This window comes from Vanellus vanellus, assembly GCF_965231255.1.
Source record: "Vanellus vanellus genome assembly, chromosome: 15".
In the NCBI taxonomy this organism is placed as follows: Eukaryota; Metazoa; Chordata; class Aves; order Charadriiformes; family Charadriidae; genus Vanellus; species Vanellus vanellus.
The window spans coordinates 13,584,118-13,606,801 of NC_138920.1; the positions used below are offsets into that span (position 1 = coordinate 13,584,118).

The following is a 22,684-nucleotide window of genomic DNA, read 5'->3' on the forward strand; positions in this document are numbered from 1 at the left end:
GAGGTAAGTGTAGCTCCAGCTCTAGTTAGGGTCCCAGCACACATCATGAGAATCAGATGCTCTTCTCTTCTGATCCCATCAAAGCAACAAGGATCAAATGCTGCTGTCATGCCCGGCAGAAAGCAGAAGTCAATCACTCCATGGTGGATGCTGTTGTTTAAGGTTGCAGGAAAAAAGCACACCCACATCCTGCATCCTGCATCCCATCCCATGTCCTGCTTCTCATTCTGCAGCCAACCCCAGTGTCCCTGTCCCACTGGGGGTCCACAGGAGCCAATGCTGAGACGGGGGATGGGAAGCAGCTGGCCCCCGATCCAGTCTGTAGCTCTCCAGACAGCCACCCCCACCAAAAAAAGGAGCATTTTCCAGCATTGGCATCCAGCCCCAATCCCGCTGCCTCTTTTGGTTGATGTCAGGAAAAAATCCAACCTGAGTCTGAATCACTCCCAGCCTGGCCAGGATGCTGTGCATAACTGCTCGTTTCCACCACTCGCCTGGAAGCCACCTTATTTTAGCACACGCTGCCGCAGACGGAGGAGCTCTCCCTAGTTAACTGTAACAAATGACCTTATGGGATTAGGGCCAGTAATCTTCCAATCTGGGTAATCTCCTTTAAGGGATTATTTGCCCATGGAAGTGTGGTGACCACTGGCTAGCTGCTGCCTGGCTCCCTCCATCCCTGTCCCCTGCGGTTCCCGTGTGGCCATCCCTATCTCCAGCAGCCCAGAGGTGCTGCAGTGCCCGAGGTCACCGCACACCCTTTGAGGAACTTCTCGACAAGATGAGTCCCATGAAGAGCATGAGCCAACAGGTCAGGTGCCCCCCGCCGCTGGTTCTTCTCCTCTCCCCCACCCCATGCTCAGTGCCTCGGGGACGTCACTGGGACCCCCTTCCATAAAAGCACCAATCCAAGACAGACTGGAGGTCCCTCCACCATCAGCGGGGAAGCAATGGTGTCACTGTTGCCATGTGACATTGAGCAGCATTGCCGGGGGGGCAGTAACGGTGCAGCCAGCTCTGCTGGAGGCAGGGGCCCAGCAGCACCAGCCAGATGTTACATCCAGGGAGCAGCCCCAGCTGGGTACTGCCATGCTGAAGGTCAGTCAGTGCTTTCTGGGCAATTTGGGAGTGCAGAACTCCAAGCAAGCGTGTAGCACATCATTACCAGTAAGCAACAGGAGCGGGACCAGCACCCACGCATGCTCTGAGCTGGGAACTGAGAAGTTTCACTAGGGAGGAGCAACGCTGCTTTGGGGCTCTGTCCAAAGCAGGGACACAGGACATGAAAACCCATGTCCCTTGTTATCTGTCAGCCCTGGGTGGGCTGCCAGGGTCCCTCTCCCACCACAGAGCTCACACGGCGAGAGTCTGCCAGTCCTTGCCATCAATGACTGGATGTCCCAGCATCTCCGACACCCCATTTCTCTGTCTCCTCTTGCTCACAGGCTGGGTGGGCTGGAAAGAAGGGGGTAAAAGCCATTTTGAGGGGCGATACTTCCCCCTTCCCATAGGCAGGGTCATTCCGGGCAGAAGACCGATGGCGGTGCCCTGGCAGAGCCTTGTGGCTGCCCTGAGCTCCCCCAGGGCTGGTTGCTGCCTGATGCAGACCGGGGGCACCAGGACTGGCCGAGGGTGAGCCGAGCCACCAGGACCGCAGCCGGCTCCCCTCCCCGGGGACAGCAGGCCCTCACCCCCTGAGCTCTGGATGAGCCACCCAGCTGCACGAAATGAAATCTGAGCTCATCGCCCCATGCGTTTAGTGCTCTTTAGTGCGTTCTGGGGAGAAAAAAAGGGGACAGAAAGGCAACCTGATGCCCTAAAGAGCCCAGCTGCCTGACACCGCGCTAGGAAGCAGCGAGGGAGAGCAGACAGAAGCGCGGTGCTGGCAGGGGAGGGGGGAGAGGGGACGGGTTGTGACAAGGCATAAATAATTCACGTGCGTGGGGACCCGCGGCGAGGCGGGGGGCTCTCAGCCCAGAGCCCCTCCGGGCTGCGGGGAGCGGGGCTGGGGGTCGGGACCCCCCCGCCGCCGCCGGGGCTCAGCGCCGCTCGGCCCCCCCGTCCTTCTGCCGGGCGGCGAGTCCCGTGGGGACGGGGACCGTCCCCATCCCGGGGGGACGGAACCAGACGGGGGGGGGGGTCCGCGGGGCAGAGCCCGCGGCGGCCGCGAGGGGGCGCGCGCTCCCACCGGGCCCCTCCAGCCGCGGAACGCGCCCGCGCGGCTGCGGCTGCCGACCGGCGGGGAGCGGCGGCGGACCCGCACCGGAGCCGGCAGCGCCATGGCGCGGGACCCGGCCTTTGTGCTGCGCTACCTGGCCGAGGTGGAGGAGCTGGCCGAGGACGTGCTGGCGGCGCGGCAACAGGTACGGTACGGCCCGGTCCCGCCACCGGCCACCCCTACCCCCCTTCCGGTAGCCCCGGTGTGGCTCCCCCCCCCCCCGCCCCCCCCCGCCGGTAGCCCCGAGCCCCGTGTGCCCCGTCTGCCTCTCTCCCGCTGCAGATCGTGGATCTGGACGTGAAGCGGAACCGGAACCGCGAGGCCCTGCGGGCGCTGCGGAAGGACCCGGAGCCCGACGGTGAGGCCCGGGCCCGGCCAGCTGTGCCCACCGTGAGGCCCGCAGCCCGAGGAACGGCTGCAGGACGGGGCAGAAAAGCTTCTCTGACAAAGCCTTTTCCTTTTTTCCTTTTCCTTTTCCTCTTCTCCCCCGTCAGGCAAGGCCATGGTCTGCTTCGGGAACATGTTCATCGAGCTCCCAAAAGCTCAGACCAAGGAGATGCTGCAGAAGGGTAAGGCAGGCAGCCTCAACGGCTTTCTGTACATATAGTCGTAACCTTAATAATATTTTAGAAAAATAAACAGGGTTCTGTCCAGCACTGGGCTTCGAAGGGCCCAAAACCTCCCACTGGTGGTCACAGGTCCTGCTCGGCTGTCCCGGGAAGTGTCCTGAGAAGCACGTTTGGGCATGAAGCAAGCTGGGGGTCATCCCTGCGGGTAGCAGAGGGCAGGGTGGTACCCCACAGCAGCTGGGGAAGAGCCCTCTCCTGTCCCCTGGGGCCTGGGCTTCCACCCCGAGCATCCTGCGGGAGGTTCAGCCTTCACCCCAGAGCCCGCAGTCCTCACTTCTGTCCTGCTTGTCTCAGACCAGGAACATCTGGATGAGGAGATAAACAACCTCCGGAAAGAGCTACGTGTGAAGGTCAACCGCCTCTTCGAAGCTCAAGGTAAAATGCTCCTGTTCTGGAACCTTCTCAAGTATCTGGGAGCAGACATCACGTGTCAGGAGGAGAGTCCAGAAACTCCTGAGCTCTGTGTGTTCCTGCAGCCGCTTTCCCACTGGCTTTGCAATTCCTGCCCTGCTCCAGCAGTATTGTACTGCTCCTGGTGTGGAGCCGTCACCCACCAGCATGCTAAACGGGGCTCCCACATCACGCTGGGGTGACCCCATATCAGCTTCCAGGGCTGTCCCTGCTCTCCCCACACCCCCTCTAGAGTTTCACTTGGACTGCTTTGTTTATTTTGTAGTACAATCCTGATTTTTCTGCATGTTCTCTCAGGTAAAGCTGAGCTGAAGGGATTTAACCTGAACCCCATGACCGCTGAGGAAATGAAGCTAATCAATCGCATCCTGGAGGGCTGAGGTGGCCGTGCCATCCTCACAGTGCATATTCAGGCTGTCACCAGTAGAGCTCACACTGCAATAGCCACAGCCTTTGGAGTTTGCAGGAGGACATCAGCGTTCCTGGAGCCCGCCTCGGGTGAGATCTCTGGTGGGCGCTGGAAAGCGTTTGGCTCCTCAGCTATGACACTGCAGTTTCCTTGAATCATGAACCTTTTCCTGCTCCTTGCTGCAGCCTGGGTGGCAGAGCCGTGCAGAGGCACAGGCTGGGACACAGTGATGAGCAGACACCTGTGGCCAGGGTGGAAATGGGATTATTAAAATCAGAGTAGTGAGGCTTTCCTAACTCTGTGTGTGTGTTTCTTGTTGAGTTTTTATGCAAACGCTTCTGGAGTTTGGCTTCAGAGTTGGTTTGCTGTCATGCTGGGAACAGGAGTAGGAGGAATTGGGAATCTGCAGCATGCCCAAAGCACAGAAGAGGAGTTGTGTGTGCCTGTGGTATTAAAACAAAGCCAAACTATACATCTGAAACACGTCAGGAATCTCTTTAAGATTTGTAGGGAGGGATAGGGGGAGGCAGCATCCTTTCCATCTCACTGGGAAAACATGTTCCACTGTTAAGTCGGAAGGCAAGAGACGACAAGAGGCTTTCAAAACTAGATAAAAGGAGAAAATGTATGTATATTTAAAAAAAGCAGCCCAAAGAGGGCTGAGCAGCAATAGTCACTGAGCACGTCTTGTAGTAAAAGAACAATTGATTGGTTTCTTCAAAGGTTTTAACATTTATTGTCTTCTACACTACCCTCCTTAGTTTGAACTTGCTACCCCAGCACAACTTGTTTAAGACCATAAGAATTTTTTATTTTTTTTTTTTTAAATTAAGCATAATTACTAATGGATTACAGTGAGTTTGATTTTTTTTCTGCATACAGGAAAGTGTCTGGGTCCTGCCAAGCCCTTTCTTTTTTGAACTTCCATAAAGATATTTCTGGATAGAATTTAAAAACTTTAAACATGGTAGTTGTCCTTCTTTCTCCAGCCCTCGAGGTAGCTCACCTGTTCTGTCAAACCTCACATGCGTAACACAGGGGCCTGATCCCTTGCTCTCGTCCCTTCTGCGCAGCCATGCAGAACTTCAAACAGGGCACCACCGTTCTCCTGGCTCCCTGACCACCTTCCAGCCTAATGGGTCAGAGGTGCCTCCTCCAGACAGCCTGGCACTGTCTTGTGCAGTTCCACACATTCTTCAAAGTAGAGTTCCAAAAATACTGTTTCAGACTCCCTAAAACTGAGGTGTGATTTCTTTAAATCTAAAAAGTCAACTACCATGGCTTGATCTGTTTTAAAATTCTCTAGCCAACGCCACATACCCTAAATGTACAACTGCAAGAAGCGAGGCTGTCCACTTCAGGCTTAAGTTTCAGATACACAGATTAAAAATAACATCGACTCATTAGCTGAACTATCTTGCCTGTAGCTTTTTCAGAAAATTGCATCTCTTCTGGAAGCGAGTGGCAGTGCACAGTGCCAAGTCCCGGTGTCAGAGCCGCACTCTTACATAACCTATGTAGTACAGCCAGCCAGCATCTCCCCAACATGTGATGGTGAGGTTATTTTTACAGTATCATGGCAACAGGTTTTCTGCTCTGACATGTTTCCATAGTAGTAGCAGTAGGAGGACCAGGTGCCTGCCTTCCCCAAGAGCTTTGTTTTGCTGTACAGAATGTGTTTAGCCCCTTTATTTCCTTACACTGTACAGAAGTAAGCTCTGCAAGTGCAGATGAACAGCTGAGAAGCCAACATCCCTTGTGTCTTGTGTCAGCCACTACGAAGTATTTCATTCAAGCTTCCAAGCTGGGGAACCTTCAGAAGCAGAAGGCCAGCACCTTGTGCTGAGCCAGTAGTGTCCCACGAGAAGTGGGAATTGCTGCTGCCTGATACAAGAAAGCGAGAGTGAACTTCATCCATGGTGATCTCTCCCATCCCAAGCTCAGGATCAGCATTACACTTTCTGCTGTGCAGGAAGATTCCTGAAAAGCTGCTTCAGTTGTTTCTTCCTGTCATCATAGCACCCTGCAATGAAAATGTTAACAGGGGAGTTACACATCACCTTACTCTCCCTTCCCGTAGAGGTGGGTAATACTTCACTTTCAGGTGAGGCTGTACTTGTGTTTTGTTAGTTAGAAACTACAGCCAGAGATGACTGTAGGCACACTCAGCTGCATACTGCAGAATAAAGTTACAACACATCAGCCTCTCGGAAGCATGACTTCAGAATCTGAGTACTACTTCCCAACAGTAAGATACACAACTAGGTTCAGGAAAGTGCACAGTAACCGGTCACCACGGTGACTGTAGAGCGGTTTTTCCAGCAAAGCTGGCATATGAAAAAGTCTGCCTTGACTTAACGCAAAAAGCAGGACTATGAACCAAACTGTTCCCACTATATTTACATGCTTGTTTTCAACCCTGCTTCTGCAGCCTGATCACTATTTACATCCACTTTTGGAAAGCATTATTTGCTCCTTTTGGTCTCTTAATCCCATAAGAGTTCACACACCCCTTCTCGTTCTTTTGTTCCCAAGTGAAAAGTGTGTGCTCTCCTTTTGCTGATGTGCAGATAGCTTAGGGACTCAGCAGGGCACCATGCCAGCAGTAGATAAGTATGCACCTATATGTGTGTTTTACCTAAATGTGTGTTTGTCGCGATGTTCTCATTCACTGGAGTACCCAGTCTTCCCCTGGTCACGGCCAGGGGGAGGTCACGGCCTCCAACACACTTCTTCCCCATGAGGCTACAACATCAAATACACATACTAAAGTACCTGAGCAATGACATTATCTGTCTGCACACAGGAATAAACTCCCAGACAATAAGAGACAAAGGTGGACAGCTGAAAGCAGTGGACATCTTTCTACTATTAATATCTGAGGTTAGCACAGTTGTAAAGTCAATCACAAAACACTGCAAGACAAGCTGCTTGGAACAGAGCACTCCAGAAGTGGTTAAGTGTGGGAGGCACAATGCAGAAGGGCCTCTGAAAGAGAGTTCTTGTGCAAGTCCCAGCTCTGACACACACTCCATTCCCTTTGCAGCCCCGTGCTGCTTTGTTTTCCCACTCTGAAGTGGCAGCATGCTTGCTTACTTTGCTTTGTTTCTGGAAACTCATCGTTTAATTGCTCTAAAGGTTAGAGCATTCTGAACAGTTGCCAAGACAGACATGGAACCAGACTATCCATTCCTAACATTTTAATAAAACCCCTTAGAAGGCAATAAACATCTCTGCCCTCCTGCTCTCCCTGTCCACAATATGAAGTGTGTCTTTGAGAAGATGACACCGGAGTTCAGAGTCTTCCTGGCTACTAGCAGTAAGGGAGGGTAAAGCATTCACCTCCAGAAGTCAGCTGAGGGGATACAAATGAGGGAGAAACAGGCAGTTTTGCCAGTGGTTCATCTAAGAGAAACGCCTGTCTACAAAATCATTACCCCGCTAGCAGGCAGGAGTAAGTGTGAAGCAATAGGAAATCCAACCCCAAATCTCTTTCCCATACGCTGAGCCAAAGAACATTCTGAGCTTATTGCAAAGTTTCTATTCCTGTTCTCGATGGTACTAAAGAAAAAAACCGTCTAGCTTCCAGAAAGGCACACAAGTGAAAACCAAAGTCTAGCCAAAGCCATAAATGCTGAGGAGAATTCACAGAATAAGCATTAACCCTTTCTTAGTGGCAGAATGTGGATGTCTCCTGGGAACAGTTTCCTAGCACAACACAGCTTTCAAATAGCTCTCCTACGAGAGCCCGGCAGCACTATCTGAGCCATGTGATGACATCGAGGACTTTCATTCCGATTCATTTGTTTCCTGACCAACTGAAGTTACTCCAGCTCTTTATGTGCAGGCTGCCTAAGGAGTCATTTGGTTTGAGGCTATGAACTGAGTACATTGTGCAAATTACAGTTATCCAGGACCACAGCTGAGCTGCATTTATGTGCTCATTTGAAATAAAGCCGTCCCCAGTGGCACCACATGAAATACTGGACTGATGCTGACAGGACACAGGGCTGTAACAGGTATACCAGCTACAATGTCTTGTTAGATGGAAGAGTTAAAGAATAAATTAGAAAAGACATTTGGTAGGAAAGCACCATCAACATAAATCATATCTAAGGAAAATTTCCTTACCTATGATACTGCTTGCATTTTACACAATTAAGGCTGAAAGAAAAATAGTCCTATTTCCTTGTAATTTCTGAAGTACTATTTGCTGTTTCTGTTTTTCTCAACTCCTGTAATTACAAGTCAGTTGCACTCTCGGGTTCCTGCTGTTGCAATACTTGGGTTGCGTATGTAGCAGATAAAATTCTGAGAATTTCAGCTGAACTTTAACGATACATGTTTTTCACTTAGCCAGTGAGAAAACTCGTATTTAAAAAAAAAAAAAAAAAAGTAGAGTCAAATTATGTTTTAAGGGGGTTTTTACTGTTTGTTTGTTTTTTTAAATACTCTCAACTCCTGTGGAGTCCTTTTCTCCACAATTGGCAGGAGGGACGTCTTTCAGTTGGGGTCTGCCTTTTAGCCAGTGTATCACAGACACAGGTCATGTTTAGGGCCAGCAGCCAAATGCCACCAGCTGGAGGTTTATCAATGCTGATGGGGCAATGCTGTAAGATACATAAGCAGGAGAAGAGATGATGGTAACCCTCCATCTCTGGCAAGTGCTGTGGTACTTGTGATATGCTGATACTTGGAGGGGAACATATTACAGAAATAGCCAAATCGTCAGGGTTTCACAACACAGTGCTAGAGATCCTACAGACAAAGTTACAGGGTGCTGCACCCAGCTAATAAACTCTGATACTCCAAGCAAAACCAGCTGTATTTCTTCTGGACACCAGCTCCCTTCATGTAAAACAATTCAAACCTCTCTACACTTGCAGTTCCAGACTGGCTCACTCGGAGCCAGCTTGCAAGCACCTACATACAAGACGCAGAAGTGTCACAAGACACCACTGTCCCAGGGAAAGTAGCTGGCCTGATACTATAACCCGTTGCATGTTTATTAACACCCTTACTGTTTCAGATCATGATGATGGATCATGATGTCATAGCTGTAGAGCTCAAAGCAGTGTTTGTCACTGCTAATCACCAATGCTCTGGAGGCTGTGGATGAAAGTGTTGTCCATATCCACAAAGAGAACTTCCACAGACCCTGCCCCATGCCTGGTGGTCAAGCACTGTCTGAGCTGCTGAATCACCTACATGCAGCCCTGAGACATCCAAACACAATTATATGAAGCTGTTCCCAACAGCTGACCACACATTTAGTCTACACATTTTTTTTTTTTTTTTTTTTTTTCAATCCTCACCCTGTAGTCTCTATGGCCCAGCAAGAAGTATTACTAAAAACCCAGAGACCAGAAGGTAGGGGGCACCAGCCCCACAATACAGTTAAACTCTTCAAGCATGACAGTGGTACAGCTACGGGGAAAAAAGATCCCTAGGTCTCCATCAGAATTTCCCTAACAGCAATCAACATCTTATTTTCTATCAGGGTATTGCAAAGACTCTCCTTTCCATACAGACAAGAGAGATTTATAGAAGGGAGCAGCCCATAAAATGGGAAGTTCAACACCATCCTCCATCACTCTTAAGCATTGACCCTCATCTCACATTCATGAGGAATCTGACATCCCATTTAATTTTTTTTTCCTCCCTCTCCGTCTTTCTCTCAGCTGCTACCTCTTGAGAGGGAAAGCTTAACAGTGACAGTTGTGTGCAGCAATGTCAACCTTGTTGTACTGCTGAGGCCTTAGAAGCAAAGGGCTAAGCTGTGAGAGATCTACATCTCAGAAGAGTGCTAACCAGAAAGATATTACGTTTAAAGTCAAAAAGATCAGCCTTATAGATGCACAGACAGCCACAAAGCAACAGTTAAAGCAGAACGCTCACCCAGCCTCTCTCCTGAAGCTGCTATCAACGAAATCACATTTATGGGTATCAGGAGACAAGGCAGCACAGTTAAGTGGCTGCAGCACACGTCCACAGCATGGCAGCTGGCAGGATGAGGTCAGCACGCTTGCATCTGCCAGAAGAGCCCCAACGGCAGGCAGCAGGGGAATAGTCTGCAGACAGTGCGTATCTCTCACCTTCCTGGGATCATAATCACATACAGTCTTTTGCACTGCCACATTTGTGAGATGAATATCTAGAATGAAGTAGAGATAAGGATCAAAGACAAACAGAAACTGAACAAGCAAATACGGATTTCTCACTCTAAACAGTCCTCTTCTGCCCCAGTGTCAATTAATTACCTTCCCTGTCTGTAATCACAGACTTCAGCTATCTGAGCTTGAATCCAATACTGCATGATGATACCTTACTAAAAAATGCAGGAAAAAAATAAAAATCAGAAGTAATCAAGAGTGGTATCTGGAAAATGAAAGAGTGACTGGCCTGAGCTAGTACTGTACCTCATGGCTGGCATGAAGCTTTTCATGTCAGCATATCTCCAAACCTCAGCACACCTTCACCCAAGGCACCTTGTATCCCCAGTCTGGAAAGGCTTTTGATCATTTAGAGCAAGCATGAACTCTGCTGAACTTTCACGGAGAGAAGTGATGGATTTTCCTGTCTCCTAAGCCATCAAATTGAGGTGGGATACCTTTTAGGAAGATGTGTTAATCAAATGAAAGCTATCAAACTCAATACAGTAGCAAGTGTGACACATAGGAAATCAAATAGTTCTCTCCCATGAATCACCCTGTCCTCACATTCTGTGAAGCTAAGGAAGAAGAAAGGCTGCCAACATTCAACCACTAACAATAAAACCAGGACTGACATTTCAGCTTTGGTCCTACCTGATTTGTCAAACTGACATTTCCAGTGATCTGGTGACACCAGTTTTCCAATGAAAAAAGACAGGAGAGAGACAGGGTGACAGCAGCAGCAACAGGACAGCTGAACCCTGTAGGTGTTTGCAGGGGTCCAAAGCGACAAGGTTCATCTGATGCACCCAAGACTAAGCAGTAGAATTGTACATTCCTTTTTTTACCCTTCTTTACGGCACACGCAGACAGGCAGCACACAGTGATCATCTCTGCTATTCAGAGTAAAGCATGTATTAGAAAAGCGAGCAAATCCACCTCTAGATAACCGGATCTCCAGTGGGATGTACTGGGAGAAGACAAAAGGAACAACTGGGCATTAAGGCAAGGAAATCCATTTCTGGTATAATAATGGTGGTTAACACTTACAGATGTCACTAGAACATAAACTCTCAAGTCAAAGTTTCAACATAGGAAGTGCAGAGAAATGTACAATATAATCCAGTTGCTGATATTTGCTGCCTAGTGCTAGACATACCTAAGATCAGAAGTTTATACAGAATCATGCACACAAAGTGTAAGAAGTCAGATCCCAGATGAAGTATTTGACTATTTGGGAAAAGCCACAGTAAAATACTTTGTTGTTGCCCTGGGGAATGGTGAGGGAGTATTACACAAGACAGGCACAGGAGAATAGAAGAACAAGTCACCAGCAGAAGGAAAGAATGAAATAAGAGGGAAAAAAAAAAAAACAAAAAAACAAAACCCAAAACACAGATATCTGTTGGATATTCCCCAAGGAGAAGACAGAGAGTCATTCTCACCTTCTTCAATCAGTAACATCCTTCAATTTTCAGAACAGGAAAATTCCTTCACCTTGTGACCTACCAACACACAGATGGAAGGACAGGGTTACTGGCTTTAACGTTAGCATTTCCTGCTCTATCCCAGAATTTCAGTGTAGAAGCCCTGCATAACCCGACTCATCATCTGTTTGTATGCAAGCATATTTATTTACGGAGGCAGGGGGATCCAACAACAAATATGAGCTTTTTGCACTAGAGAGATGTAAGTGTTAGGAGGATTCCTGGAGGAAAGGGCAGAGCAGGCAGCCAGCCTATGGGGAACTTCCACAGTACTGAATAAACAAACTCTGTCACATGCTTGCAGAAATATAAGTAACACAACATATGTTGTCGGGAATTCTGTTAAGTCACATTTTAAATTTGTGTACGTTATAAAAGAACTTAATTAAACAGGAAAGTCATGAAAGCTGTCAGAGAACTATGGCAAGCAAAAGCAGAACAATGCTGAAGACCGCCTAGGCTGCATGATGTATCAAAAGTGGGTGACGAGTGGCCCAGATAAGCCACCCAAGAAGGAATGCTCCCCAGGGCACCTTCCCAAGGAGATCCAGACTCCTGCAGGCCCAGGATGTGGCACTGGGCACATCCTAACCTACTACTGCATCTGAGTGTGGGAGTAAGCGACCTGAGAGTTCACAACGTGGGGCTGCTCAAGAGCACAGACTGACAGAAGGAGTAGCATGGAGTTTATTTTTACTTGTCTGTGAGTTTTGAGGTCAGCCACAAACTATTTCATTTAAGTTGTTGGTATAATCTCAGTAATCACAGGCTTTTCATACATCCTTGTTTAGTGTGTGTTTGTTATTTACCATGTTAATTGAGGTTGTGGGCATAAAATCAGCTTAATATAAGGTTTTTCATTGCCAATTAACACTTTTCCATTTGTAGAGTTAGATAATCACTAGCTGCTATCCTCCTGGCTGTAATTCACATGTTAGTTTGCATAATTACCTCCCATTCACTTCTCACAAGCATGCCCTTACCGATGGGCCTGACTCGCAGGGTAAGGAGAATCCTCCTGTCCCAGCCTCCTCGGCAGACCTACTGTGCAAAGCAAAGCAACTGCTCGCTTGCAGGTCTCACAGATGGGTGTATTTTTAATTATGTACCACAGCACGATACTCATGATGTTAAATGGCTTGAATCATCTGGCAGGAGCAAGGCGTTTCTCAGCCTCATGTATTGTCATAACATCTAAAGGAAACACAATCTTTCCTTGGTCCCCAGGACACTGGCTGAAATAGAGATTGCTGCATTCAGCACAGCTCCAGACAGCCATAGGTTTGGGGGGAGAAATGTGATTTAAAGCCTGAGGCTACCCTTCATGTCTCTACCTGCAGAGCAGAGAGAAGCTAATGCCAACCAAATCCACCCCAACGTGCGTTCCAGGCTGCTCATGAAGTTTCCCATAATCTCTTCACATTCTCAGGATGGAATTCTGCTCAGTAAGTTGGCTGAATTTACATGGGCTGACATTTAACAGAGTGGGATTTCCCTAAAACCAAAGAAATGTTTTCATAGCTCCATCTTTAGGGGCTGCCCTAGAATGCTGATTAACGAGAAGCCCAATTAGACAACTGCCCTGCATACAGACACCTTCTTGCACACCTGCAGCTGAACTGAAAGACTTCAGAGCATGAACTTGGTCATAAGCCCACAGCGAGAACCCCTGGGAGCACAATCTGTTCCTCCACACAAGAACTCTGCACTTTATACCTTCACCACGGAGTTAACTTTGGCTCTACAAATAAACTGACCTGTCTTTCCACTGCTCAAATAAATTGTTACAAGAAGTGTTTTGGTAGTACGTGTTGACCAGGACGCTGGTCAGAAGCACTACTGCTCCTAGCCACCTTGCTCTGCCCAGTTCTTCCTGTGGATTTCCTGCATATTTTCCTCTTCCTCTGCAGAACGAAGGCACCCATTCATCTCTGTCTCACTTTCCTTGGGAGAGCACATACTTACTGGTTGCAGAATCCAAGTGATGCCAGGATTCTTGCGAAATTCTTCCACAAACAAATGGTACTCTGAAGGCATTTTGAAGGTCTTCAGAATAAAGACACATTTTGTTGCCTCAAGCTTTCCTGCTTCTCTTTCTAACTGCTTCCAAAACCTTTTCAGATTCTTCACTAAGTAGTTCTTCTGACTCAGCTGGGTAGAAAGAGAAATTAAGGTTCAGCACAACAAATTCTCCCATCATCTGACTCACTTTAATCACCCTTGAGAAGCTTCTGGGGATCAACTGCACCACATACTCTGAGGAGGAAAAAAAAAATAAATGTGGATACCATTGAGAACTAGTTTTTCTTTGTAGAGGAGAAGGCTCAATTTCAATTTTCTCTATCTCTGCATGAACGTGGGGAGCTAGAACAGAGCAGGTCTTACAAACCCTGTTCTACCATTTCTACTGTAGCCTTCCCATGCAGTCAGCACGCTCCCCTCCAGGCAAGGCAACATTAATCTGACTTTTATGCCCCAGGGCTGCAGCAGCCCAGCCCCACCACTCCTGAACTGACATAGGTTACGACCCAGTGTCACAAACCACCCTCAGCCTCCGTTCACACCATAGCTGGTGCATGTGAAGGCCCAGAGCAGGGACACCTCCTGCTCAGCCAGCCACGCTGTGGTAGAAACAATGCCCCAGAGAGGACAGGGCAGCGAGTTTTACCTGTCGCAACTAAACCTGTCCACGGATACAAACGAGATTCAAAGACCCTATCGCAACACACCATCCTCAGGCGGTTTTAAGGCCGTTACCCCCCACCCGCCACCGGGGCCTGGGCCTGAGCCTGGGCCTGCGCCTGCGCCCGCCAGGCCGAGCCCGTCCCCATGGCAACCGCGCCACTGCGCAGCAGGGGGCGCCCGCGGGACCGGAACCCCGACACTGCCACCCCCCCGAGCTGGTCCCACCCCCGGTGTGCCCCTGACCCCCCAGGTGTGTCCCCTCGGCCTGCTATCCCCCCGGGGCCTGGCCCCCTCGGTCTGCCCCCCGCTCGGACCTGTTCCCCCGGGCCTCTAACTGGTCACCTCACTGCACCCCCCCCCCCGGGCCTGTGTCCTCCTTCTGTCCCGGTCCCCTCTGCTCCCCCAGTCCCACCCTGTGGGCTCCCCCCCTCCCGCGTACCCCAAATCCCCTTCATCCCCTCTCACCCCGCCCAGCAACCCTAGGTCCCCTGCCCCGTGCCCGCCCCCCCCCCCCCCCCCCCCCCCCGTTTCCCCAAGTCCCCCACTCCATCTTTGCCCACCCTCCACCCCCAGGTCCCCCAATCCACGTGGGGCCGCAGCACAGCACCCTGCAGGGCACAGCGGTAGGGCTGGCTCCTTCCCTGGCCCGGGCAGGAGCGTTTTAGGGCTGTCCCCTACCCCTGTGACACTGAGGAGCCACCCACTCCCACTCCGGGCAGGTGGAGGCCATGCAGTGGCGGGAGGGGGGAGCAAGGATGAGGGCTGCAGGGACTCTGCAGGCAGCCTGGGAGCAAGGTCGGCGGCTCGGGGGGGTCCCCAGACCCCTGGCTCTGTCTCTGCCACCCTCCTGCTGCCAGGCAGGGATGGGGACCAGCACTTCCCCAGTCAGCCCAGTACAGTGCGCAGGGCTGCTGGGGTTGGTGGCAGAGGGGGACAGCGAACAGGTCTAGAACTTTCTAAAATCCGCTGCTCGCCCGCGGGCAGCCCCAAGGTGTGCAGGGCTGGGGTCTTGCACACCCTGTGGTGGGTGCAGGCAGGGGAGGTCATGGCGCAGGCAGGGGCAGGTATGGCGCAGGCAGGGCTGGGCATGGCATAGGCAGGGGTGGGCATGGCGCCGGGCGCGGCCGCACAAACCTTCCTTGATGGAGCAGGACAAAGGTTTTGTTCTTCTCCCAACACTGCAGCCTTGTGCGGCAGCGGCGACAGGCAGCAGCCAGCGCGGCCCCCGCGCTCCCTCGCCGCGGCGCAGAGGGGGAGTTTCTCCTCCTTTGTCTGCTCCCGGTGAGAGCAGCAGCCGGGGAAGGGCCTCGGCAGGAGCCGCAGAGATCGGTGGCCGTGGTCCCCTCTGCCCCGATACAGCCGCGCTGGGAACGATCCCGCCCGCCACGGGCAGCGATCCCAGGGGAGCCAAGCTCTTCATGACGGAAACCCGACCGGGGAGCGTCCGGAGTGGGAACGGCGGCTGCGCCCGGAGACGGGGAGGACGGCAGGATTAGGGACAAGGACACCCGTGCCCTGTGTCCCCTGCCTCGCCCGCTGCCAGCCATGGGAAACGGCATGAGCCAGGTAACGGGGATCACTGGGGTGTCTGTTCAGTGGGGCTGGCCATGCTGGGGCAGCTTGTCCCGGTGCTGGAGGTGGGAGACGTGGGAGACGCTTGCCTGGCTTGCTCTGCCGTGCCAAGCGGTGTTTGACCCGTTGGCACCGGATCCAGCACAGGGCTCGGAGGTCAGGCAGCTTGTTTACCTGCCGGCGGAGCGAAATTGGAGGAGAAACAGGCAGGGATGCTGCGCCAGCCCACAGCCGTGGCAGGGGGTGTGGAGGGCAGGGGTGACAGCGAGCCCCTCCGAGGGAGGGGGAAACCTTTCCCAATGCCTTTAAAACCAAGGCACCTGCTCCCAAGCACACACCGGGAGCCCTCTGCGACCCTGAGCCCGGTGGTCCTGCACCCCCTGCTCAGCGGGGCTGGGCTGTGCTCAGCATCACGGGGTGGAGGGGATGCGTGCTATTTTGTGGTCATTTGAGCTTCTCCCCGTCACAGGTGAACAGAGATACCTTCTTCCTGCAGGAATCTCCAGCTCCTAAGCTTTAAACACCCCTCCCCAGCCCCATAATTGCTCATTATCTAGGGAAGTGCCCAGCACTGCAGACAGGGCTGTACTGCCCCATTTTCTCCAGCGTGGAGTGGGTCAGAAGGGTGCTGGGGACAGAATGTGCTGCTATTAGTGGCTCAGCACTCTGCCCTTGGGAGATGCCCTTGCTAACTGGTGCTCTTCTACCAGCTCCTTTTGGTGCCGCAGCTGCAAGTTAAAGGCACCCTATCAGTAGAAAATTGATCTAAAATCTTAGGAATCATAAAAAAAATCCCCCTTTTAACTGTTTGACCAAGAGAAATGTTTCATAACGTGGGCAGTGAGATAAGTACAAGCCCAGCTGTGCTTTAAATATCACCTCTTCCTGCCCAGGTCCCCAGCACCAAACATCGCAGCATAGAGAAGCTGGAGGGGAAACTGGCTGGACATGGGGGTGAACAGCCCGGGGAGCCTCGCTGGCCAGGCTGGGAGACAGAGAAAATATAAAATAGCCCTGGGTAAGAGGGATGCAAGGTATCCTGCTTCTGCATCCACAGTGCAATTAACAGAGGCAGTGTCAAGTAATTATCTTTTCATCATGAAAAGTAGAATTTCACAAGGAAAATAAGACATGGTGTCCAGAGTCATCATTAGAAAAGGGCTCCCTAAGGCATAGAGTGAGGGGAGCAGAGCTTGGGGCTGAGCGGGAGACCACTGCATCCCCCCCCAGGCTTCTCTGTGCCTGTTGCTTCCCCGTCCCTCGGGCTGCAGGACTTCTGCAGGCCATGGGTATAGTCTAAGGCTGTATGGGGGCGTATGCAGCTTGCTGAGCTCAGATAAAAAGCCCCAACAAAGAACTTATTGATAATAAGCAAGAGGAGCGATAAAAAAGTTGCGGCCGACTTCCAGTGCCCGTGAGGGTGCAGTGCCAGGCAGTTGCACAGGTTGGGGTGCCAGGGCTGCATCCAGCCCCATGTGCTGGATGCCAGAGCAGCAGCAGCCCCACGAGCACCCACAGTCAGCTGCACCGGCACCGCTCCTTCCCTGGGGCTGGTGATGGTCATGTTAACGGCAGAACTTTGGCCTTTCCAGCCGAGGTCACTGCTACCCGCAAGGGGTCCTGGTGTGGTAGGTATCACGGCATAAGGTCACTGCTCACACTGCCACTTCTCTTGTGTCCCGCAGATCCTCCCCGGCCTCTACCTTGGGAACTTCATCGGTAAGCAGAGCCCCACCACCACAGAGACATTCTCCAGCTGGGGAGCTGGGCTTGCTTGAGTTTGTGCCTCCCTGCCTGCAAACGCTGCCCAATGCCCTGCCGGTGCCCACCACATGCTCTGCACTGCCACTCAGTTTGTGTTGGCAGCAGCAAGAGTGGAAGCACCAGGGGAAATGCAAGGCAGAAACCCTCTGCCTTCGCTTTGGTTTCCTTATTTAACGGCTGCCCTGAGCTCTTGGGATACATGGGTGGAAGAGGGTGAGGGGGGCTGTGGCCTCACCAGGAAGGGTCCAAGCAGTGGACATGACATGACACCACTGGCTGGGACTGGGAAGCCCTCACAGCCATCCCACTTCCCTGGTGAAAGGCAGCAAGCTTGGCAGGCTGGGAGGGGATGGGAGCATGCAGGGCACTAGAGGGAAAGCCGGGCTTTGCTTTCAAACCCCCCTGAGTTCTGTGGGAGTTCACCCACTGCAGTGGGCTGTGCCATGTGCTTGAGCTGGCGTGGATCCCGTGCCAAGAGCAGAGGAGCTGGTGATGCCACACCAGCATGAAGGAGCAGGACTGGAGCGTCTCATGATGATGCACCCCAGTTTCGCAGCTGTAGGAGATGCAGGATGGGGCTGCCCACCCTTAGGAGGGAGTTTCTCCCAGAGGCAGTCACCTCTTTTCAAGCCAGTTCACTATTTTAAGGGGTTTTCATTGTCAGGGGACAATTCATGACCAAGTCTGGCATCTGCCATGACAAACCAGCATTCATTAGTGCTCCTGCCTCCCTAATGGCTCTTTCGGCAGCTTGATTCCTGCTGTAAGTGCTGAGAAGGTTTAAAACCACTGGTGTGAATTTCTAAGAAAATGTCATTGGACCCTGAGCAGCAGCCCTGGCCGGGGCAGCCCTGTGCTCCCTGAACCCCACGTAGCACCTTGGGGTGGGCTGGGGGGGCTGTGGCTTGCTGGGAGCAGAGGGACAGGGGCACCCTGCTCCCAGGTTCATCACGGGGGTTCCTGTGAGTAACCACTGACGTGGGGTCTTGGCCTGATGCCACCTGAGCGTTGCTTTTACCAAGCAATCCAAGGTGACAGCAATTTCAGGTCCACTACATTAAGCTCTGACTGCTCACAGAGACATTTTCTCCAACTGAAGGCTTTTCCAGCCTCTGTAAGCCTTGACACCGGTGTCACTAATTGCTGTCACTCTGCCTGCCCAAGGCAGGTGGGAAGGTGGCAGGTCCCCACGAGGGTCCCCACCTCCCTCCCCACAGGCACACAGCACAGCTCGCCCGCAGAGCCTCTCTCTCGAGACTCACTCCTATTAAAATTCACATCATGCTGTTAGCACATTGCGGTCTGGATTCCTGAGCCAAGGTTTTACACCACGTGAAAGTTTAGAAACCCAAAGCGACGAGATGGGAAAAATGTTACTCCTCCTCTTTGGCAGCTTGCGCACCATCCACTGGTCATGGCATGAAAGGGAGATGGCTACGAAGCTGTTTGGCCAGCAAGAGGAGCACGCTCCCCTCCCAGCGTAACAACCGCTGTGCTGGACCAGTGACCAGGATCACAACCAGGGATGCTGAAGCATTAGTGAGAGCAGGTCATTGCCCCAGAAAGCTGAGGACACTCAATTTATGTGTATGCAACTGCAGAGAGGATACATGCAAAGTGTTGCTCGCAAGATAAAGCAGATCTCTCAGGCTGCAGCAAGTCCCATGGATACATGCGTGCTTGCACAGGGGAGGTGCAGGCAGAGAGCGCATCTCCTCTCCAAGCTGGGGACAAGTACAGGCAGATGGGAAGCTGCCTGCTTGCAAAGGAGGGAGCTTTTCCATGCAGTTGTGAATTCTCACGCCAGCACAAGCAGTGAAGTCAAGTACCTTCGGAGGGAGGAGGTCTCTGGTTTGGTATCATGGGGTTCACATTCCAGATTTCCAGGGTGCGTTTGCATATTTGCCCTTGTCTGCGCTGCTGCCATGTGGGGGGTGTGATGCAGCCAATCCTCTGGAGAAAGGCTTTGCATGCTGTCTGTCTGCAGGAGCATGGTGGATGTACTTGTGGGAAGAGAAGAATAAGAAATGAATACGTGTTAATATCTAGTTTTATTCTTTAGATGCCAAAGACCTAGAGCAGCTAAGCCGGAACAAGATCACCCACATTGTTTCGATCCATGAATCTCCCCAGCCCTTGCTGCAGGTAGGGTCCTGTGCTCAACACCACTGTACAGATTTCTGCAGCTCCTTCCGTGCTGCATCATCTTCCTTCCCCGTCTGAGCACTCCACGGCACGTACACCTCTCCCCTCTCTCTGCCAGCAGTCCCAGAGGAGCTGGGCAGCCACCCCCGCTCTGGGAAACTGGCTGTCTTGTGACTATAACCTGGCCTTGAACAGGAAACTATTTCCAGCTCTCCAGCATCATCTTGTTTCCCACCCCCTCCCACCAGCTGCCTGTCCCCCACTGCCCTCCCCACGCTCCTGCCAAGGGAGAAAGCAGCCTTATCCCAGCGCAGGGGGATGCTGTGTTGGGGGAGCGAAGCCCTGCAGGCAGCACTGGGGTGAGGAGCACAGGCACTGCCAGACCAGCTGTGAGCACCTGCGACATCCCGATCACAGCACCCAGGTTTTCCCTCTTCCTTTTGTGTCTTCCAGGACATTACCTACCTCCGCATCCCCCTGCCTGACACCCCCGAGGCCAATATGTGAGTACCCCAGGGAGACCGGGGCCAGCTCGGGGCACACGGGGGATCTGGGATCTGCAAGGCGATCAGGGGTGAGGGCTCATGGCACCCCGAGTCCTTGAGGTGCCACCTCCAGCTCCTCAAGTGCAACAACCCGCAGGCTGGAGGCATGATGCCCCGGTACTGTGTTCCGCCTTTGGACCCTGACAGCACCCCAGCTCAGTAAACACTGGGGAGCGGGTCCCATCCCTGGGGTGAGGCAAGGGGCAGCCCCTCTGCAGCACTGATGGAGAGGAGCAGTGAGCACTCCCCCAGGAGGTGCCTGGAGGGCAGAGGATGGGTAAAGGGTGTGGAGCCAGCCAAGGATGCTGGCACGGCTGGAGGCATGACCAGCCAAGCTCCCACCGCTCAGGCACATCCCCAGCACAGCTGCACAGCAGCACCCGCTCTCGTCACCAGCATGGCATGAGCTGGCCCATGCACCTTCCCTTGGGAAACAACAGCACTGAGCTGCTCAGGTCTCAGCAGCTGCTCATGGTGCCTGTAAATCAACAGGCAGTTTATGTTAGTGCTTCATCCTCAAACCCTCAGGGCTGCTCTGCCTGCAGCCTAAAAGCCCTGTTCCACCCCTGAAGTCCTTATTCTGTCTGGTTTATTTTTTCTTCTAGCAAGAGGCACTTCAAGGAATGCATCAGTTTTATCCACCAGTGTCGCCTGCATGGAGGGAACTGTCTCGTCCACTGGTAACACTTCTTTCCCCGTGCTCAATGCCATGTCCCTCCCCAGCACAGCAAGAGAAGAAAAGACCCAGACACCCGCTTTGGCTGCAGACCCCTAACCAAAGCCAGCCTGTGCCAGAGGCTCCATACCCACGGATCCACCCAGGATCCACCCACGGCTGTGGCTTGTCCCTGAAACTGAGTGAGATCCAAGCAGCCCTGGAGACAGGGCAGCTTTTCGCTGCAGCTGAGCAAGCGGGAAGAGAGGGGTTTGGGGCAGGCAGCCAGGCAGCGGCCACTGCTCTTGCTTCCCCAGGGAGGAGAGGGTATTTATAGGCAATGATGGAGAGGACCTTGGAAGGGATCAGGCCTCCCGGAGAGCAATTTTTCAGAGAAGAGGAACTGAAATAGCTGAAGCACAAGGGTGGAGGAAGGGGCAAACGTGGGGTCAGGGTGTGCTGCCAACAGCAATTCTTCTGCCCTTTCCCTTGCCAGCCTCGCCGGCATCTCCCGCAGTACCACTGTGGTCGTCGCCTACGTCATGGTCGTCACAGAACTGAGCTGCCAGGAGGTGCTGGATGCCATCCGAACCATCCGGCCCGTTGCCAACCCCAACCCCGGCTTCAGACAGCAGCTGGCTGAGTTTGGCGGCAGTGCAGCCCGCAAGGTGGGACCAGCCTCTGCCACCCGTGCTCTGCTCTGCAGCTGAGCCTGCCCACGGCTCTCAGAGCAAGGACGAGTCCCCAGGGGACCAGGTTGCTTCCCTGCTCCCTTTGCTGGCAGGCTCAGACCTGCCCTTGGAAGCAGGTGCCTTAGTTTGCTTCTCCCTCCTTCCCTAGGTCCGCAGGTACCTGAAGCAGAGATATGGGACATCCCCTTTCAACGACGAGGAAGAAATAAAGGCCCTGCTGCCAGCAGGGAGAGGAGGACCATCCAGGACTGAGGGAGCTGTGCAAGGACTGGTCCCAAGAGCTAGAGACATCAGGAGCACGACTCCTTTCCTGCTGCGGGTGAAGAGGACATTCTCCTGCATCCCAGCTTGTCTGAAGTGACCCCAGCCAAGGGAGAGCAGCGAGAATCACCCAACAGCCTGGGAGAGACGAAGGAGCCACAGTGCAGTGGGCCGGGGGAGCGCTGTGCAGGGGAGCTGCTCCAAGCCCAGCTTCTTCTTCTCTTCTGGGGTGCGAGCGTGCCATCCTCTGTCCTGGCGCTCAGCTGTCAGGGAGGGATTTTTGAGCACTGCCAGGCTCTGCAGCACTCCGTGGGCTCAGCCTCTTCATGTCCAGCGTATTGGGGATGCCCAGTGAAAGGGCAGCTGACAGCCCCTAAGTCACCATGGGCTCTTGCTTGGGGTAGAGTGACAGAGGGGGTCTCTCCTGCCACAGGGCCAGCACCCAGGTGATGCCAGCAGCAGCTTTAGCACTTGAGTACCCACTGCATGGGCCTCGGGGTGCACAGGGTGCAGGAGAGCCACTGCTCCCCTTGGAGCGGTTTTCCCACCAGCAGCACAAGTTCCCAGAGCCGAGGCAGCTGCAGAGCAGGGGCAGGCGGGTGCAGCAGCAGGTAACGCCGCTGCACTGGCTCCCAGGCGGGGGTCCAGCTCCAGCCCGGCCAAGCACAAGCCCTGAGCGAGCACTGTAGCTTTAGGAGTCCATTGCACCCCATTCCCACCTATCCCAGGGCACAATCTTTAAAAGGTGGGAACTAAGCATTTAACCTGGCCAGACCTCACTAAAGCAGAGCCTTAAGCCATTTTGCTTAAAGACTTTCTATGTCACCCCAGTAATAAACACCTATTCTCCACAGTGTGCCTGGGGCACAGCCTGACTCCCCTGCGATTGCTGGATCAGAAAGGGGAACACTGAGGAGGAAGGTCCTGGTGTGGGGCAGGTCTGGAGGCTGCTTCTGGTGGCTCTCTACAGCCCAGGAAGGAGTGGGGAATGAGCGCAGTGGGCTGGGGACACCAGCATGCCTGGACAGGGCACCACCCTGCTGCCTTACGGGAAGGTTA

General features: G+C 52.8%; 3 protein-coding genes across 3 annotated transcripts; 2 read left to right on the plus strand and 1 right to left on the minus strand.

Moving 5' to 3' along the window:
* The first annotated feature begins 2,217 nt into the window (after positions 1-2,217).
* Positions 2,218-3,963, plus strand: PDRG1 (p53 and DNA damage regulated 1). Its single transcript, XM_082490988.1, has 5 exons — positions 2,218-2,363; positions 2,501-2,576; positions 2,713-2,787; positions 3,142-3,222; positions 3,556-3,963. Exons 1-5 carry the CDS (start codon positions 2,280-2,282, stop codon positions 3,636-3,638), a joined length of 399 nt encoding a protein of 132 aa, XP_082347114.1. The 5' UTR covers positions 2,218-2,279; the 3' UTR covers positions 3,639-3,963.
* A 2,917-nt stretch (positions 3,964-6,880) lies between these two features.
* TTLL9 (tubulin tyrosine ligase like 9) lies at positions 6,881-15,411 on the minus strand (the record flags this gene model as incomplete). Its single annotated transcript, XM_082490891.1, is given in 13 exon segments — positions 6,881-7,018; position 7,022; positions 8,689-8,763; positions 8,765-8,871; positions 9,763-9,821; positions 10,702-10,789; positions 10,870-10,905; positions 11,265-11,272; positions 11,275-11,293; positions 11,297-11,324; positions 13,264-13,457; positions 15,126-15,263; positions 15,349-15,411. Coding segments are annotated over 13 exon segments (954 nt in total).
* DUSP15 (dual specificity phosphatase 15) lies at positions 15,340-22,455 on the plus strand. Its single transcript, XM_082490985.1, has 7 exons — positions 15,340-15,557; positions 17,249-17,282; positions 19,390-19,472; positions 19,926-19,975; positions 20,623-20,697; positions 21,169-21,340; positions 21,513-22,455. Exons 1-7 carry the CDS (start codon positions 15,537-15,539, stop codon positions 21,723-21,725), a joined length of 648 nt encoding a protein of 215 aa, XP_082347111.1. The 5' UTR covers positions 15,340-15,536; the 3' UTR covers positions 21,726-22,455.
* Positions 22,456-22,684: the final 229 nt, after the last annotated feature.